The 18977-nt window shown below is 40.8% G+C and overlaps 2 protein-coding genes across 4 annotated transcripts; both read right to left on the reverse strand.

Moving 5' to 3' along the window:
* Nucleotides 1–247: 247 nt before the first annotated feature.
* LOC144070328 (protein Hook homolog 1-like) lies at nucleotides 248–11799 on the reverse strand. Of its 3 annotated transcripts, none has more exons than XM_077594891.1 (22): nucleotides 11672–11799; nucleotides 6830–7266; nucleotides 6592–6696; nucleotides 6359–6409; nucleotides 6024–6156; nucleotides 5806–5873; nucleotides 5441–5503; nucleotides 5224–5298; nucleotides 4529–4692; nucleotides 3924–4064; nucleotides 3636–3837; nucleotides 3392–3502; nucleotides 3230–3317; nucleotides 2622–2688; nucleotides 2408–2548; nucleotides 2246–2333; nucleotides 2135–2166; nucleotides 1811–1893; nucleotides 1640–1740; nucleotides 1461–1562; nucleotides 1331–1399; nucleotides 248–1257 (listed from the first exon to the last, which is right to left on the reverse strand). In XM_077594891.1, exons 2-22 carry the CDS (start codon nucleotides 6899–6901, stop codon nucleotides 1096–1098), a joined length of 2118 nt encoding a protein of 705 aa, XP_077451017.1. In that variant the 5' UTR covers nucleotides 6902–7266; nucleotides 11672–11799; the 3' UTR covers nucleotides 248–1095. The 3 variants fall into 3 exon arrangements, with proteins under 3 accessions (XP_077451017.1, XP_077451018.1, XP_077451019.1); XM_077594892.1 differs by having other exon boundaries at nucleotides 6592–6664; nucleotides 11672–11798; XM_077594893.1 differs by lacking the exon at nucleotides 11672–11799 and having other exon boundaries at nucleotides 7079–7104.
* Nucleotides 7075–15106, reverse strand: LOC144070323 (transcription factor 7-like). Its single transcript, XM_077594883.1, has 7 exons — nucleotides 14826–15106; nucleotides 14151–14206; nucleotides 13996–14070; nucleotides 13756–13906; nucleotides 13564–13671; nucleotides 13387–13423; nucleotides 7075–7358 (listed from the first exon to the last, which is right to left on the reverse strand). Exons 1-7 carry the CDS (start codon nucleotides 14946–14948, stop codon nucleotides 7075–7077), a joined length of 834 nt encoding a protein of 277 aa, XP_077451009.1. The 5' UTR covers nucleotides 14949–15106.
* Nucleotides 15107–18977: the final 3871 nt, after the last annotated feature.

The following is an 18977-nucleotide window of genomic DNA, read 5'->3' on the forward strand; positions in this document are numbered from 1 at the left end:
AAATTTAAAAAGCATATGCAGCCATCAAGTGAAAAAAAACTACCTTTGTGCTTAGGTACAATTAATTTGTTTATTTACGGAGTCAGGAGTTAAACCAATAACACTATTTTATGCCAAAAAATGAATCTTTATAAAAGACTTATGACCTAGGCACACTTACCCGATTCTCCGCTGCATGTGGTCAGTTATTAGAAATGTACACACCCAGAATATAGATATGTAACTTAATCAGCATGACACCAGAAAATTCATAAAAACTAAATTTAATTCCATCATAATTTTGCTTCAAAACATTTCTTTTAATACAACCATTAAATACAGATATATTTGGACAGCTTTATTTTACCATATAATACAAGAAAATTGTCAAATGTCTAATCAAAATTAAGCAAATCTGCATATTAACACATCGTGACAGAATAAGCCTGCCTAATGTTGATAAAGCACTTAGCAAAGCCCCGAACATCAACGCCCCCAATTAAAAACTATGCCATTGTAGGACCCAGGCTATAATTCTAAGACATTTGGATTTTGGAAAAAAAGCTGGTGTTTAAGTGCAACTCCATGGTTAATAAGATGAGACAGTCACCATTTTGTGCCCCCTGATTGTCCGTCAGTGATGAGTCGGTGGCCGGTACAAAATCTACCAAATTTCACATGACATTCACAAACGTAATGCAAGCTTGGCCATCACCGTCCTCTATCTTGTAAGTAGTTAAAGGTTGTCAGGCTTCTGTTCCGTCCTGTTCCTGATGATCTGGTGTCGAGAGAAACTCTAGTCAGCTGAGCGGCCTGGATCCCCATCTTCCTTTAGCCTTTGGCACGGCGCTGACATGTTAAGGTCACTTGAGACTGGATTGGTCCTTTTTTTCCTCAGGGATTTCACTCCATTTTGCCAAAGCAGTAGAGAGAAATGACCCAATACGGTCAAAATAAAAACTATTGCTAGAAATCAATCGGTAAAATTGAGTATAAAAAAGAATGTTCTTCTACAAAAAGACCAAAATAGCTAACTTTGTGAGTAATATATATGCTTTTTTTACAATAAAGGCCAGAAAACGCTGACTGAGTTAAACATGTGGGCTCCACACAACTCTACTTGGAGGTCGTGTTGGGCACGCTGATGGAAAGCACGGGGCGAGGGGCGTTCGACACTTGTCGTTGTTGCGACAAGAAGGACTGGCCAGAATTTGACAGAGCGGCACCAGCGCGGCCACCCAGACGCGACTCGATGGCCAGCTTCTGAAAGTTCAAACTCTGAAGGGCGACAGCATGTTCTTGAGTAACTTGAGCGTGGATGGCGGCTTCAAAAGCGCATCTTGGACCTTACCTTGTTGTACCAAGCGGAGACTATCAGTTTCTCTTCGTACTCGCGCAGTCGGGCCTGCTCACACTGACGCTGTGGAGCCATATTGGCCTTAATTTTCTCCCAATGTGACAGTAGAAGATAGTACAATTACCTCTAGGTTGAGAATCTGTTTGTCTCTGTCTGTCACCTGGTTCCTCAGAGCCTGAATCTCAGCGGTCGCTGGGTTCAATTTAGGGTCTAGAGCTCGGATCACCTGCAGGCAAAGAGGCTCAAACCTTCAACTTCTTAAGTGGGGAAAAAATAGAACTTCATTCAACTCCTGTTACTCACATTTCGAGCTTTCTCTAGGTACAATTTGTACCTCTCCTCCATGGCCCTCATGTCATCATCCTTCTTTTTCAGCGCAGCCATGAGCTCGTCCACTTTTAATGCTGAAAAAAACCCATAATTGGACTGATTCGGGTGGGGAATTCCGTCATCCTGTGGGGACGAGACACTCACAGTTTTGAGTGTTGTCGGGCTGCAGGTCCTCCAGGAGCTCTTTCTTCTTCATGATTTCATCCTGGGCCTCATTCAGCTGGACCCTGATGAAACAGGCAAAAGGCCTCTTACTGTAAAGAATCATCCAGATAGTATTCCTGGGGCTTCAAAACCTTGTCCCGCAAAAATGGTCACGTGGCAAAAGTAGGTACTCTCAGGTAGCAACATAGTTACCAGTTTTCCACTAGTTTTTCTTATACACTATTTGAACTGTGAAAATATAAACTATAGAAATATGTATGCTTTCAAGTTCCATCCAGAATCATAGTCCAGTCTGATACTTACATGTGCGCGTCCAGTTTCCGCTTCAGGTTTGACTATGTGTCAGGGACAGGAAGGACAGTTAATAATCAATGTAGGTATGCAAACACAATAGACATCTGCCAGCGCACTCACGTCATCAGGCTTGACCGCCTGACTCTGCAGCGCCTTTTGGAGGTCTTCAACCTGCTGCTGCAGCTCCCCGACTCGTTGGCGACTCAATCTGCACTTTGGGAAAGTAGGAATAAGGCAGAGTAAGGACACTGAACAAATAATCAGGCTGCAAGGAGGGGTAACCTGTTCTCCGTGTCCAATCGACTGCGGCTCTTGTGAGCGTTCTCCAGCTGAGACTGCAGAGATGCGATCTTCTCTCTCTCAAACTCTTCCTGCTGCACTCTAAGCATCCTGTTCTCATGCTGAAGCCTGATGAACTTCTCCCTACGCGCCAACCACAAAAGTCAGCGTTGGGCTAACCGGCCAGCCGTCGTACGTGTTGATGGGACTGTTGCACCTGTGCTCGACGGGGATCAGTTCTGCTGCTAGGTTATCGTGACTGGGGCTTGTGGAATGCAGCATCCCTGCCGCACACCAGAGAGAACCGCTGATGAGGTTTAGAATTGAAGATCAACCGCGGGAAAACGTTATAGGGGCATTTCAGAATTGGAGGACATTTTATGTTCCACTTTCCAAATTGAAATAACCCACATACGAAATCTTAAAATAGCATTTACTCGTTTGGAGACCAAATCTTAAAAAACTAAGACGAAAGGACGCTTGAAAATATGTTTGAAAATACCAAATAGGACTGAAGCATGGCCTAAAAATGTAAATTTTCTCCCCTTTGTCCTCAAGACAAGAACAGTTTGTTTCTACTCCTTTGAAAAAATTGCACATTGGTATAGCTTCGCAACCCTCTTACTATAATTATACTATAAATAAAAACTAAATCAATCCAATCATGAAAATTTCACAATAGATCTGTAAAATAGCTAATCTATCCGGTAAAGTTGATTAATACCATAAATATATATGCAAGAGAAAATTCATTTTTCCAATTTCTTTTGTTGACCAAGACAACCAATTCTGGAATGACCCAAAAGTTTTCTGAATGCACCCTACCGGCTTGGGAGAGTTGGTGCTGTTGCGCTTGGGTGCACCGAAGCTCCTCATTGAGTTCCTTCAGAGAGTCTCTCTCCACAATGATGCGCTGCAGGTGGATGGAAAAGTTACTCACGCTCCTCTCATTTCCCAACACCCTCCCCAGTTCCTGGAGAGACCCACCTCTTTCTCCTTCGTCACCAGTTCGTATTTCTCTTCCAGCCTTTTCATTTCAAAGTCGTGACTGTCCGCTCGCCTTGCCTCGTCTGACAACTTCAAGTGTAGCTCTTGGACCTGAAGGGGTGCAAACAACCAGAATACACCAAATCAGGGGTCCTTTGTTGATTTTTTTGTCTTTTCAAAATAAATCAAGGACAAAGAAATAATTCTCAAAACTTTCTTTTTTTTTTTAAATACATCCGACTACCTGGCGCTTATACGTTTCCAGCTGTGCCCGGGCGGCGTTGGCCTTGCGCAGTTCCTCTTCCAGGCTGACGGTGTTCTGCATGTAGATGGTGTTCTTCTCCTCCAGGAGCTTCATCTGCCTCTTCAGGTCCCCCAGGTTGTCCAGTTTACGCTTGTACGTTTCCACCGAAGCCTCCAGCATCACCATTCGGTCTGAACAGTTCCTAGAAGGCAAAATGAGATGTTTTCACTTGCGCGGGAAACCGTGAGCCAAATAATATTGCTCATTTTTGGGCAAAAGCTAACAGACCTCAGTACGTCCAGCTCATCCTTGAGTGACCTGGACTCCTCGGCCAGGCCGGTCAACTCGTCGTTGCGGTGCTGGACTTCCACCAGCTGCTTCTCCAGCTCTTCGCAGTGGATCCTGTAGTCGTCCTTTGCGGCCTCCAGCCTGACAAAATTACTTTCAGGGTCAGTTCACAATAGGAGCACATTTTTGCTCAAAGGAATCAAAGCGTTTATTTATCAGATTTTCCACTACATAGTATGTGTATTAAAACAAATGTTCCCACAGTTACAAAAGACAGTCACGAGAAAAAAAAGAAAGAGAAAACCCCCCAAACAAAATTCTAATTTCAACTCATTTTTATAGTTTTACTTTTGAGTACATTTGTTTATGGGGACAGCGGGACAAGAGAAAAATTGTATGCAATTAGGTGATACGCCAGACTTATTTGGTATTTTAAAACGACTTAAAAAACGAATAACAATTATTGTTCTTAACTGAGTTTTAATGTAAATGAGTTCAGATACTGCATGTTTTGTAAAATGTCCCATTTCTTCAGTGATCCCCAAGGTCTTCATGCTTGGCTTTGGGCTCCGCCTAGTGGCACAAGTTGGTAAGCGGTCACCTACCTGAAGTTCTCCTCCTGGAGCACTTCTAGCTGTTGCTGTAGCTGGCTGTGCTTCCTGCCCGACGGCGTGTTGGGGTCGTCAAACGTCTCCAACTGATTGGCTCGGTCGGTGAGGACGTCGTTCTCGGCGAGCAGGCTGTTATGTTCCTCTTGGAGAACAGCCACCTGATCAAGAAGTTCCAAGAAGAAAAACACAGGTAGTAACCTTGGAGAACGAGACTCTTAAAAGACTGGCGGTGGTGAACAGAGTGCAAGTTAATCCATGCACAAACACTCAGTTGGCAGTTAGTCAGCCCACATTTGCCTGGGTAGTACAGAAAAACCACTGAATTAAAATTACTCAAATCACACAGCGTGTCCATGTAGCAACCTTAATGGAGCCCCCGTTAGCCGAGTTAGCGTCAACATCCAAACAGCACGGGGGATTAGTTTCGCTCATGTGGGGCTTACCTGACGGTCCGGCGGGACGGCAAAGGGAACGACAACCGAAACTGTCGAGAGTGATTGGTCAGTCAGTGCCCGCTGCTGAGCGGAATGACCGCAAAGTGGCTGGGCAGACTATATAAGCTCACAATCCTTCTGCCACAGCAGCTCCAGACAAAGGCAATATTTTGTTTACACTGGCCCGCGGACGAGTGTGCATGTGCTCTCGCTGTGTTTGTGTGCGGGAGGGTCCTTTAAAAGAAGTGGAGATACCTGCTGGTCAAGCTCCTGGCAGCGTTGCGCGAGCGCTTCTTTCTCCGACGTGACTTCTTCCAGAGCTTTTCGGAGCTGAACACATGCGGCAGGGACAAACGGAGTATGAATGAGTGCATGCTCATTTGTGCTTTAACTCATTGGCGTTGAAATTGAAAGACTTCCGTGACATTTGAACTTCAAAGGCTCTGGCAGCGAAGGAGTTAATCGTACTGACCTGCTGTTCGAGGTTTCCAGATAGCTCTCCTCCTAAGGGGGCCACGGTCTCTCTGTGTAAGAGCTGTTTAAAAAAAAAAGTTAAACATTTCACCCATATACGAGAACGCCATTTTCTTCAATGAACAATATATTAGGAGCGCCTTGATTAATCGACAATTAGAGGACAAAAACAAAAATTATTTTTCGATTAATCATTTCCAGACATTGTTGACCAAAACAACTACGGTAAATTCCGAGTTTAGGGATTTATGTGTGGAATATTTTATATTCCAATTTTATCAGTGCAAAGTTTTAGTCGCAATTGTATTTAAAACTATTTTTTTTTACAACAAAACATAAGAGTTTATTAGATGTAGCACGAACCTCCTGAATGGCCGCCATGACGACATGCTGCACCGATTCCTCCAACGTCATGATGATTTGGATGTACTCTGTTAAAAGGGATTCACATTCAGTTGTTTTTTGTTCCTTTTACTTTCGTGGCCGTGGAATGAAGTAGCGAATGTTGGAAAAAAAAATGCACTTAAATATTTAGCCTTTGACAAAAATACCATATTACATCAATTGGCTTAGCCCTATACCTTGCTTACGCTCACATCTGACAGCGCAGCCCAATACGAGCTGCAGTAGCCTGCCCAGCTCCGCCGGGTTCGAGTCCTCGGCGGCCAAGGCCACGTCAGGCAGAGGGAAGTCAGAAAGTCCCTGGACCAAGACCTAGTCCAAAGTGCATCAAGTTACGACTACCACAAAATGTTTACTTTTTTGGCCTCGGTGATATGATCACATAAGCGCATACCAGACTTGATCTGAGCTTTTTTAGCCACTATGCACACTGTTTTCTTTCTTGTGCCTTTTGCTAACAACACAACGCGCCTCATTGGCCACATGAATCCTAACGAAATGAGGAGGCGCTTACCTCGCTGTAATACTCCAACACCATTTGGAGTATCTTCTTTAGGTTGTTCAGCTGTGACACACACAAAATCAGATACTATATTTATCCATTGAGTGCCATTGACGCTGACAAATAACACATTTTGTTTCTATATTTTTGCTCATTGGTAGGTTAATAGGTGTGTTTTTTAATATTTGGTTATAAAAAGGTAGATTGGACATCTTAGCGTAGCAAGAATAGGAGAAACAGTTTACCTTCAGCCTCCAGTTGTCATCCACGTCGGTTTTGATACGAGCAAGCCAAGCGTCAGTGAACCACGAAGGGTCTCTGCGCGACACACACTGCTTCTTAATGAATGCCTTAGAAGAATTTTGATGAAGTAAATTCTACTTTAGAACAAAAACTGTTTGTCAGTAGTAGCTAGTAATAGTAGATAGCTTTTTTCCATTGTGCAATAGCTTTCCTTGATTCATTAAACAAATGTTCACTTACAATTATAGAAAAAAGATCCAATTTCATGAAAAAAATATTGCTTCCCATTTTATCTGGTAAATTTGCTTTCATTCTACCATCCAAAAAGTTTCTTTTGTGTCGCAGGTCGAATTGAAAAGAGCCACTTCCCCAAAACGCTTCGCTGGGATTCGCGCATCAGCGGCGCCTTCACCGGCGGAGGCGTGGCCTACCGGGTGTCGGACGGTGCCCTCCGCGTCAACCAGAGCGGACTCTACCACGTCTACTCACGGGTGGAGTTCATCTTCAAGCACTGCTCGCCCACGTCCTCCTTCGTCCACACCGTGTTCCTCCGCTCGCCGTCGGGTGACGACAGCGCCCTGCTGGAGGCCCACCGGGTGGGCTTCTGCTCTCAGCGCCACGAGCGGGGGCCCCCGCACGCCTGGACCACTGACAGCTACCTGGCGTCGGCCCTGAACCTGCGGCAGAACCAAAGTGTGCTGGTCAACGTGTCGCACCCGGAATATCTCAGTCACTCCAGCCACGCCAACTTTTTCGGGCTGTACAAGATCTGACGGACACAACGCCAGGGAACGCCATCGCAGTCGTCAAGGAAACCGTTAACACTAATGTCGTGTGTAGCATTCTATTTATTCTACCTGGTCGGCCTGGAGACAGCTTTGTGTTAACCACTTCTCACCATGTCGCCACAATTTTCATTACTACATAAATAAAGAGCCCAAAATCAAATGTAAACTCTTTTCGTGATTCTCTAATGGTGACCTTTTTTCGACAAAAAAACTTCCTTGAATTGGCTTAAAATTAACAATAGGGGCCTAAGAATTTGTAGAATCCTCAAGTGATCCACAAATGTTTTTTTTATACTACAAAATTACATCAAATTGTGAGACACATTAAAGGTACTGTAAAATCAATGTAAAAATGAATAAATTGCTGGATTGGGTAAAAGTGAAGCCTGTTTACAACTATAACCAATTTGAATAAATGAAAAAGGGGTGCAAGTAATAAGGCTTTAAAAATGTTGCCCTATTAGTAGTACAGTGGTACCTCGTCATACGACCGTTCGTCATACGGAATGCTCGTCTTACGGGGGAAATTTCGATCGAATAATTCGCCCGTGATGCGGTCAAAATTTCATGATGCGACCAAGCCAGGTCGCCATGGCATTTTTTTGTTTTTGCATCTCTTTCGTGTAAAAAATATGTCTACGAGCACTGGTGGGCGGACTTTGCATTTCCACACCCGTTTTCCCCCCACTTGGTCTACATTTACATACCAGGTAAACAATACGTATTACAATGGATCGGCAAAGTTTTGCTAAGAAAAGGCGACCGTTGACAATGGACATGAAACGCGAAATAATTGAAAAACATGAGCGTGGGGTACGTGTTACCGAGCTCGCTCGGCAATACGAGAGGAATACGTCAACCATATCCTCCATCCTTAAGCAGAGGGACGCAATTAAGGAGAAGAGGCCGACCAAAGGACTATCTATCATTTCCCACCGGCGCAGTGACATTCACGACGAGATGGAGAACCTTCTTTTATTGTGAATAAAAGATAAACAATTAGCAGGAGATAGCCTGGCCGAGTCTACCATTTGTGAAAAAGCCAGCCGAATTTACATAGATTTGATATCAACGAAAGGAGAGCCTTCAACAACTTCACAAACATTTAAAGCGAGTCATGGCTGGTTCGAAAAATTTAAAAAACGATCTGGAATACACTCTGCAATCCGACACGCAGAAGCGGCGAGATGCAATTCGAAAGCTGCGGTGGAATTTATCAAGACATTTGCCTTGATTATCGCCCAGGAAAATTACACCCCCAGCAAGTTTTCAACTGCGATGAAACTGGTCTTTTTTGGAAAAAAATGCCCAGGCGAACATTCATCGTGGCAGAAGAGAAGGCATTAACGGGACACAAACCTATGAAAGACCGCTTAACGCTAGCGTTGTGTGCTAATGCCAGCGGTGACTGTAAAATTAAGCCACTACTGGTGTACAATTTATTCAAGAAATGCTTCGATGTGACAGATGACACAGAGCTAACCCTTCGTGAATTTTGGAAAGAGCACTTGATGAGGCAGATGTGAATGACCTAATCGCCGAGCACCACGAAGAACTCATGACACAGGATTTAATCGACCTACAGGAGCGTGAACATTTGTTGCCAGAACTTAGTAGCGAGGAGGCGGTGGAAGAGGCGGCTACAAAAGATATCAAAGACATGCTCGCGAAGTAGCAAGAGGTTTCGGATTTTATAGAAACGATTCACCCTGACAAACTGGCAAGTGGTCGCACATCATCGTATTATGATGACATTTGTATGCGACATTATCGAAATATTTTGAAGGGTAGACAAAAACAAACAACTCTTGATGCGTTCGTTTTGAAGACTTCGGCGGAGTGGCCAAGTGGTGTCAACCCGTAGAACTAAGTAAGGTAAAAAAGATTACAACTAATTTAGAAGTTAGTTTTGTTTGAAGTTACATTAAAGGTTGAGTGTCTGTTTTTTTTAGTTATCCAAGTTAATTTAAATTTGTTTGTTCGTTTAAGAGTGCAATGTTGCCGTGGAGAAAGTCACCCCGAACAGTCCCCCCCCCCCCCTCCGCCTCCGTGTGTGTTGTTCTCTCCCCTCCGCGAAATGTGTCTAATTTTAATCCTATTAAACACATTATTACTATCAAACCACTCGTTATTTATTACTTTGTTAATAGATGGTGAATTATAAGAAATAAAACATGTTTTCCAATCCAATATCCTGTTTTTGGTGTTTTCTTCAGATAGTTGGAACGAATTAATTTGTTTCCCATTCATTTCAATGGGAAACGTTCGTTCGAGTTACGAGAACCTCGTCATACGAGCTCAGTTCCGGAACGGATTAAGCTCGTATCTCGAGGTACCACTGTACTAAGATTCAGTAAGGCATGACCGTGCCAAGTGTCAATCACATTTTCATTAATTAAATAACCAATCCAACTTCCATTTCCTGTTAGCCCTACCCTAGCATAGAATTAACGCAAAAAGTCCAAAGATGATCATGTAGATGACAAAAGTTTGTAAATGCACATTCACAGTATTTTGGGGTCGGATGGTCTTCACGTTTGGTTTTGCTTTGCACGGATGCTGAAAGAAGGTCGGAATACAAGTGGTCTCTTTTGGTTCATCTCTAAAAATTTGCACCACAATTTCCTTCCTGTATAAGGACGTTTTGGGGGTCTCAAGTGAGTATCAAGAAACTTTGCACCCTTTCGGCGATCCCTATAATATCAATATCACTTGAGAAAATAAATAAATAAATGGAATAAGAAACTCGTTCATTTTTCATACCGCTCATCCTAGTAAAAATAAAAAGCGTTTGATAAATCTTGCTTATAAACCCAACAAAACATGACATCAATTCTTTATTTAAATGATTTTTTTAAATGACTTGATCAGGCCAAATTTTCGATCACGTGATTAGCTGTGGAACATCCCAAGAAGTGAGATGGATAATTTTGTAACATTTTAAACACGTCTGTCAATTCCAATGACACGTATGTATGTCAATTCCAATGACCATCAGTTAAAGTTGATTTATATTTATTATATATATAATATATACATATGTATACATATTTAAACATGTACAGTGGTGCCTCGTCATACGACCGCTCGTCATACAAAATTCTCGTCTTACGGCGGAAATTTCGATCGAATAATTCGCCCGTCATGCGATCAAAATTTCGTGATGCGACCAAGCCAGGTCTTTTTTGCATATCTTTCGTGTATAACAATATTTACGAGCACGGAACGATTAATTCAGACGAGTTTCTCCTAAGACCAGGAAACGCACAACGCGCATGCGCGGGCAAAAAGAGGGCTTTCTGGGTAATGAAGTATACTCGTGCACACAACACCCATAGGCAATGGCAACCTTTCTCAGAATAAAACTTCATTACCCACAATCAATACGTGGGTAAGCTCAACTATTGTATTTCCTGTTATTCTTTCTAAGGAAAGAAGCTCCCGCGATCGTTCTTTAAAGACTATTTCTCGTTGGCAAGTGGTCGTGCGTTGTCCTATTGTGAGGACATTTGTGTGCATCATTTTGGGAATATTTTGAAGGCAATACAACAGCAAACAGTCCATCGATAGCGAACGTGAGGGTGGCGGCGTGGCAAACCACCAACCCGGAAAACGAAGGTAACAAAAGATTACAACAAAATTAGAATTCAGTTTTGTGTAAAGTTACATTAAACATATGTTTGAGTGTCTGTATATATTAATCCAAGTTAATTTAAATTTATTTGTTCCGTTTACGAGTGCGTTGTCGTGGAAAAAAACGACCCCCCCCCCCCCCCCCCACGCCCACAAACGTCTCTGTCTCCCGTCGGCGAAATCTGCCCAATTTTAGTTAGATTAAACACATTTTATTACTATTAAACCACTGGTTATGTGTTACTTTGTTAATAGATGGCGAATTAGAAGAAATAAAACATTTTTTCCAATCCAATATCCTGTTTTGGGTGTTTTTTCAGAGGGCTGGAACGAATTCATTTGTTTTCCATTCATTTCAATGGAAAACGTCCGCTCGAGTTACGAGAATCTCGTCATACGAGCTCAGTTCCGGAATGGATTACGCTAGTATCTCGAGGTACCACTGTATATGCATATAAACAGATTAATTCGAGAACCTCAAATGTTGCAGCAAATAATGTTAACCTATTCTGTTTGAATGTTCATTAAGCCTCCTGTTTGAATGTTCATTAAGCCTCCAACTGGTTGATTAAATATGGAGTTAATTAACTTGCATATTTGAGCAAAATAGTTTTAATTTGGCATTATGAGAATAGCACAAGTGGGTAAATGAGGAACTCACCAAACAATTCAATTCAATGCGTAGTTCTCGGCAGAACTGATGGTAACTCTTTTCGGGGGGGACTTTTCTTTTTGTATAAAAACTAATAATTTAGTTTTATTACTGTAATTGTACCTTTCTGTTAAGATACTATTAGCGATAATTTTGCATCGTGCACGCACGGTCACAGGTTGGAAATTGAACGTCACTTCCTCACTTCGATCTGGCCTACAATGACGCTAAAACGCTGCACCTGCCCTCTGCTGGTTAAAATATTTACTGCAAGCAATACAACCTGAAATAGTGACTGGCAGGCCCTAAACTGAATGTATCAATATTTATAAGGCCTTTTCTTCCAGTGTTAACTTTGGCAATACAATTTTTCGTTAAAAAAATATTTTTGTCACCTAAAAAAAAGCATTTCCCACAAAATAAACATTTCTGAATTAAGATCACACAATAACACTTATTTAATATAAAAACATAAAAACAACATTTAAAACAGTAGTAAAATAGTATTCACATTTTTTTTTACAAATCGAAAACAGATGAATCAAGGTCTTCAAATTCATCGAAGAGCATATCTCCTTGCTCTTTTAAAAGTTAATTTTAGTGGCATCGGAAACTCTGCCATCACGTCAAAGGACGTGGAGAACAGGCAGGTGTCGGGAAACAACATTTAAAACGGTAGTAAAATAGTATTCACAAATATATACTTTTTTTTTTCAAATCAAAAACAGATAAATCAAGGTCTTCGAATTCATCGAAGAGCATATCTCCTTGCTCTTTTAAAAGTTAATTTTAAAAGGACGTGAAGAACGGGCAGGTGTCGGGAAATAACATTTAAAAACTGTAGTAAAATAGTATTCACAAATATACATATATATATATATATATATATACATTTTTTTTTACAAATCGAAAACAGATAAATCAAGGTCTTCGAATTCATCGAAGAGCATATCTCCATGCTCTTTAAAAAAATCATTTAGTTCCAGCTCAAGGCTGAGTGGCATCTGAAACTCTGTCGTCACGTCAAAGGACGTGAAGAAGGGCCAGGTGTCGGGAACCGTTGCCGGAGCGGCTTGGAAAGTTGCCGTTGGAGAGGCGGATGGATAGGCAGTGACCGGCTGGACAAAGCCTGGATCGGCATCGACTTGGTGAGAAGATGCTGAAAAGGCTGTGACCGGCTGGACAAAGCCTGGATCGGCATCGACTTGGTGAGCAGTGACCGCATAGTCAGCCGGACTTGTGACTGGAGCAGACGCTGGATAGGCAGTCACCGGATGGGCGTAAACTGGATAGACACTGACTTGAGGAGGAGACGCCGGATAGGCAGCGACCGAAGTGGCAGCGGGGCGCTGGCTCGTGCACCCTGAGAAGAAAACAAACAACAATTACTACCCACAACAATAACATTGCACGACTTGATTGTTCATTTTTCCACCCTTAAAATGTTGTCAGAAAACGACATCTTCCTTTGGAAGTAGAAAAATATATATATATTTTTAAACTCAGGTTATCCCGTGATTGAGCGTGGGTATTGACTCACTATCTGCCATTGACAGCACTAAACGTCCAATCAGTTGGCAGTGAATAATTGGCATAATTCCATCAGGTTTCTCACAAATACTCTTCTTTTCTTATGTACCAACTATTATCTCAAATCATGTGACTTTTATAATAAGCTCCTAAATGGATTTTAGGAATTAAAAGAAAGAAAGAAAGAAACTTACGTGCCGCATGACAACACTTCTTTTTCTTTGTTTTGCCCTGGAAAATAAAAACAAAACACAATCAAGACCAGACTGGAGTGTGAATGTGTTGAATATAGAAATGATATGATAAATAATATTGAAAATTCCATGAAAAACATCAGCTATGACAAGTTGTTGCTCAGTTTCTCAACTTACGTAGTTGTCACGGGTCGACCAGTTGGGATACATAATGGCGTGCTCGTCGTTCAAGCGCTGCGCCTCCTCGAAATATTTCTGTTTGTCACCTTGCGAAAGCGTTTTCCACTGTGGACAAAACCACACGAGCGTCAACACACACAAAAAGTTCACAAGCAGCAACAACGACACCGCATGGCCAGTTAAACTCACCATCTGACCCAAGAGTTTGTTAATGCTGGCGCTGTCTTTTTTCTCATAAAGCATTTTCAAAATGGGCCGGTTCTCCTTTGCATAAAGCATGAAGGCATTCAAGGGCTTCTTGATATAATCCGGTGAGCCTCGCACCGATGTCCTCTTTTTCCTAATAAATAAATACAAACACAAAAATAAGTCAGTTGGGCTGAGTGTTGCCAAAGTGCAAATGTTTGGTGAACGGTTGAGACATCTTACAAGGTTGATGAGGACTTTTGCGGAGGATCAGCACCATAGTTGGAATCTGGGTGTGGTTGGTTCACCTGCCCTTGGCTGCACAAAACCAACTGACATTAGGCCATGTTATAAAGCATGTGTATGTGTGTGTGTGTGTGTGTGAGAATGGTACTTACGTGCTGACTTCAACAATATTTTTAAGACCAATCCAGAATCCAGCATCAGTGTTCTGCTGGAAAAAAAAAAACAGTTAATATCATCTAACTACTTGACATTGTTGTAAAAGCTGTTGTTTAAATGCTGTTATTTGAGCCTATTACTTGCAACATGCATGTTTTTTTCCCATGCAATTTAACACTTGTGCCCAAACACTCCCATTTCTTGACAATTGTGGTAATTTTGTAAAAGTAAGAGCATCTAGCAGAGAAAACCATTGGTGCATTTTCAGTTCAAGCTTGGCAGAGCATGATGCCTGAACAAAAATATTTTTACCATCTAACTACTTGACATTGTTGTAAAAGCTGTTGTTTAAATGCTGTTATTTGAGCCTATTACTTGCAACATGCATGTTTTTTTCCCATGCAATTTAACACTTGTGCCCAAACACTCCCATTTCTTGACAATTGTGGTAATTTTGTAAAAGTAAGAGCATCTAGCAGAGAAAACCATTGGTGCATTTTCAGTTAAAGCTTGGCAGAGCATGATGCCTGAACAAAAATATTTTTACCTGAAAAGTTTTACGGACATCTGAAGTTATTGTCAAAAGTAAAAAGTTAAGCATATTTATTAGGAAAAGATCTAAATCTAAACTACAATATTAAACTGGGATGATAATAATTTTGGTCTCCTACCTGTTGCATGGCAGGAAAAGTTGTGAATTCCCCAAGTGCATCTGGAGAAGAAGTCAAATTCCAGTCGATCAGCTCAAAGGTGGAGCTCAACCAAAGCTGGTTAATAGTTTCGAAGGACTCCATTTGATTTAATATAAGTTGTTCTTTCTTGCTGCTTGCAGAGACCCGAATGCTTCGCAGGCAAAGATGGACTGATGATGGATGCAGCCGTTGAGCGAAGGCCGCTGTGACGTCACGGGTGAAAAACCCCGCCCAACTAGAACGGCGCGTTCAACCATTCACTTCGCGAATCAACTCATCGCATTAAAATTCGATTTGAGTTTTGGACACTAAGGAAAAATAACGTTACCATTTTTAAATCTCTCTATATCGTCTAAGAATGATTATAGTCACTTTTTTAATGCAAGTTTACTAATGGAAAAATGTGTATTAACCAAAAAAGTTGGTGACTACACAATTATGATGTGATATAAACAAACGTATTTTACCTAGGCTACTTTTATTAAATAATTCATTGTCTCGTTTGTTCAAAATGTTATTTGAAGATCGAAAATATTTGGATTTTTATAATTGCAACTGATAACGTTAGCATGGTAACACTTTTCTTTGACCTCTTTCATATACGTCACGGCGTTTGATGGCGCTTGTCCAATAGAAAGCCGGGAAAAAATGAGAACCATTTCACTCGATTTTTAAGTTGAACAAAATCGTTACATCGAATTATATTAATTGTCATATTTACATGAACACCCCGTTGAATTTTATCAACGGATAAATTAAAAGAAAAGTGGGAAAAATAAAAAGTGTAATACTTTACCGTCTTAAGATGGCGCCCACCCTAAGATGGCGCCCACCCCCCATCACTCGTAGCTCTGCTAGTTTTCCGCCAGGTTATCTTTGTTTATGTCGACAAAACACAACAAATAGCAAGTTTACACCATTTGAAAGTATTCACAAACATGCTAAACCCAAGCAATAAGGACAAAACGTTTTATTACGTCTGTGGTTGATTTTAGGAGTAGCCTGTCGATGATTCCAATGTAACGGTTTGCACGTTAGCCAGAAAGATAGCAGGTGATAGAAAAAAAACAGGTCCCAATTTTGGATGACGTCATTTCTTAATATTTTGAGCCCCATAGAAACTATTATATTTTTATTTTATTTCAGGACATCGTACATCAAATTAAATACGAACTAGTTTTATGCAGACTTTTTTTTAATATGAAAAATTAATCAAGAAATGACCTGCATTAAAATGTGCACTTTTTTTTAGTTCACATTGTACACAAAAGGGGGGAAAGGGGGTGGGCAAAATAATAATTCCTTTTATAATACACAGAAAAACGATACAAATTAATAATTTCATAGAATATAATTTGACAGAGTAATTGGAAAATAAAATTAAATAAAAAATAATAATAAATTTAAAAAGCATATGCAGCCATCAAGTGAAAAAAAACTACCTTTGTGCTTAGGTACAATTAATTTGTTTATTTACGGAGTCAGGAGTTAAACCAATAACACTATTTTATGCCAAAAAATGAATCTTTATAAAAGACTTATGACCTAGGCACACTTACCCGATTCTCCGCTGCATGTGGTCAGTTATTAGAAATGTACACACCCAGAATATAGATATGTAACTTAATCAGCATGACACCAGAAAATTCATAAAAACTAAATTTAATTCCATCATAATTTTGCTTCAAAACATTTCTTTTAATACAACCATTAAATACAGATATATTTGGACAGCTTTATTTTACCATATAATACAAGAAAATTGTCAAATGTCTAATCAAAATTAAGCAAATCTGCATATTAACACATCGTGACAGAATAAGCCTGCCTAATGTTGATAAAGCACTTAGCAAAGCCCCGAACATCAACGCCCCCAATTAAAAACTATGCCATTGTAGGACCCAGGCTATAATTCTAAGACATTTGGATTTTGGAAAAAAAGCTGGTGTTTAAGTGCAACTCCATGGTTAATAAGATGAGACAGTCACCATTTTGTGCCCCCTGATTGTCCGTCAGTGATGAGTCGGTGGCCGGTACAAAATCTACCAAATTTCACATGACATTCACAAACGTAATGCAAGCTTGGCCATCACCGTCCTCTATCTTGTAAGTAGTTAAAGGTTGTCAGGCTTCTGTTCCGTCCTGTTCCTGATGATCTGGTGTCGAGAGAAACTCTAGTCAGCTGAGCGGCCTGGATCCCCATCTTCCTTTAGCCTTTGGCACGGCGCTGACATGTTAAGGTCACTTGAGACTGGATTGGTCCTTTTTTTCCTCAGGGATTTCACTCCATTTTGCCAAAGCAGTAGAGAGAAATGACCCAATACGGTCAAAATAAAAACTATTGCTAGAAATCAATCGGTAAAATTGAGTATAAAAAAGAATGTTCTTCTACAAAAAGACCAAAATAGCTAACTTTGTGAGTAATATATATGCTTTTTTTACAATAAAGGCCAGAAAACGCTGACTGAGTTAAACATGTGGGCTCCACACAACTCTACTTGGAGGTCGTGTTGGGCACGCTGATGGAAAGCACGGGGTGAGGGGCGTTCGACACTTGTCGTTGTTGCGACAAGAAGGACTGGCCAGAACTTGACAGAGCGGCACCAGCGCGGCCACCCAGACGCGACTCGATGGCCAGCTTCTGAAAGTTCAAACTCTGAAGGGCGACAGCAGGCAAAGAGGCTCAAACCTTCAACTTCTTAAGTGGGGAAAAAATAGAACTTCATTCAACTCCTGTTACTCACATTTCGAGCTTTCTCTAGGTACAATTTGTACCTCTCCTCCATGGCCCTCATGTCATCATCCTTCTTTTTCAGCGCAGCCATGAGCTCGTCCACTTTTAATGCTGAAAAAAAAAATACATAATTGGACTGATTCGGGTGGGGAATTCCGTCATCCTGTGGAGACGAGACACTCACAGTTTTGAGTGTTGTCGGGCTGCAGGTCCTCCAGGAGCTCTTTCTTCTTCATGATTTCGTCCTGGGCCTCATTCAGCTGGACCCTGATGAAACAGGGAAAAGGCCTCTTACTGTAAAGAATCATCCAGATAGTATTCCTGGGGCTTCAAAACCTTGTCCCGCAAAAATGGTCACGTGGCAAAAGTAGGTACTCTCAGGTAGCAACATAGTTACCAGTTTTCCACTAGTTTTTCTTATACACTATTTGAACTGTGAAACTATAAAAATATTAACTATAGAAATATGTATGCTTTCAAGTTCCATCCAGAATCATAGTCCAGTCTGATACTTACATGTGCGCGTCCAGTTTCCGCTTCAGGTTTGACTATGTGTCAGGGACAGGAAGGACAGTTAATAATCAATGTAGGTATGCAAACACAATAGACATCTGCCAGCGCACTCACGTCATCAGGCTTCACCGCCTGACTCTGCGGCCACCGACTCATCACTGACGGACAATCAGGGGGCACAAAATGGTGACTGTCTCATCTTATTAACCATGGAGTTGCACTTAAACACCAGCTTTTTTTCCAAAATCCAAATGTCTTAGAATTATAGCCTGGGTCCTACAATGGCATAGTTTTTAATTGGGGGCGTTGATGTTCGGGGCTTTGCTAAGTGCTTTATCAACATTAGGCAGGCTTATTCTGTCACGATGTGTTAATATGCAGATTTGCTTAATTTTGATTAGACATTTGACAATTTTCTTGTATTATATGGTAAAATAAAGCTGTCCAAATATATCTGTATTTAATGGTTGTATTAAAAGAAATGTTTTGAAGCAAAATTATGATGGAATTAAATTTAGTTTTTATGAATTTTCTGGTGTCATGCTGATTAAGTTACATATCTATATTCTGGGTGTGTACATTTCTAATAACTGACCACATGCAGCGGAGAATCGGGTAAGTGTGCCTAGGTCATAAGTCTTTTATAAAGATTCATTTTTTGGCATAAAATAGTGTTATTGGTTTAACTCCTGACTCCGTAAATAAACAAATTAATTGTACCTAAGCACAAAGGTAGTTTTTTTTCACTTGATGGCTGCATATGCTTTTTAAATTTATTATTATTTTTTATTTAATTTTATTTTCCAATTACTCTGTCAAATTATATTCTATGAAATTATTAATTTGTATCGTTTTTCTGTGTATTATAAAAGGAATTATTATTT

This window comes from Stigmatopora argus, unplaced genomic scaffold (genome assembly GCF_051989625.1).
Source record: "Stigmatopora argus isolate UIUO_Sarg unplaced genomic scaffold, RoL_Sarg_1.0 HiC_scaffold_28, whole genome shotgun sequence".
In the NCBI taxonomy this organism is placed as follows: domain Eukaryota; kingdom Metazoa; phylum Chordata; class Actinopteri; order Syngnathiformes; family Syngnathidae; genus Stigmatopora; species Stigmatopora argus.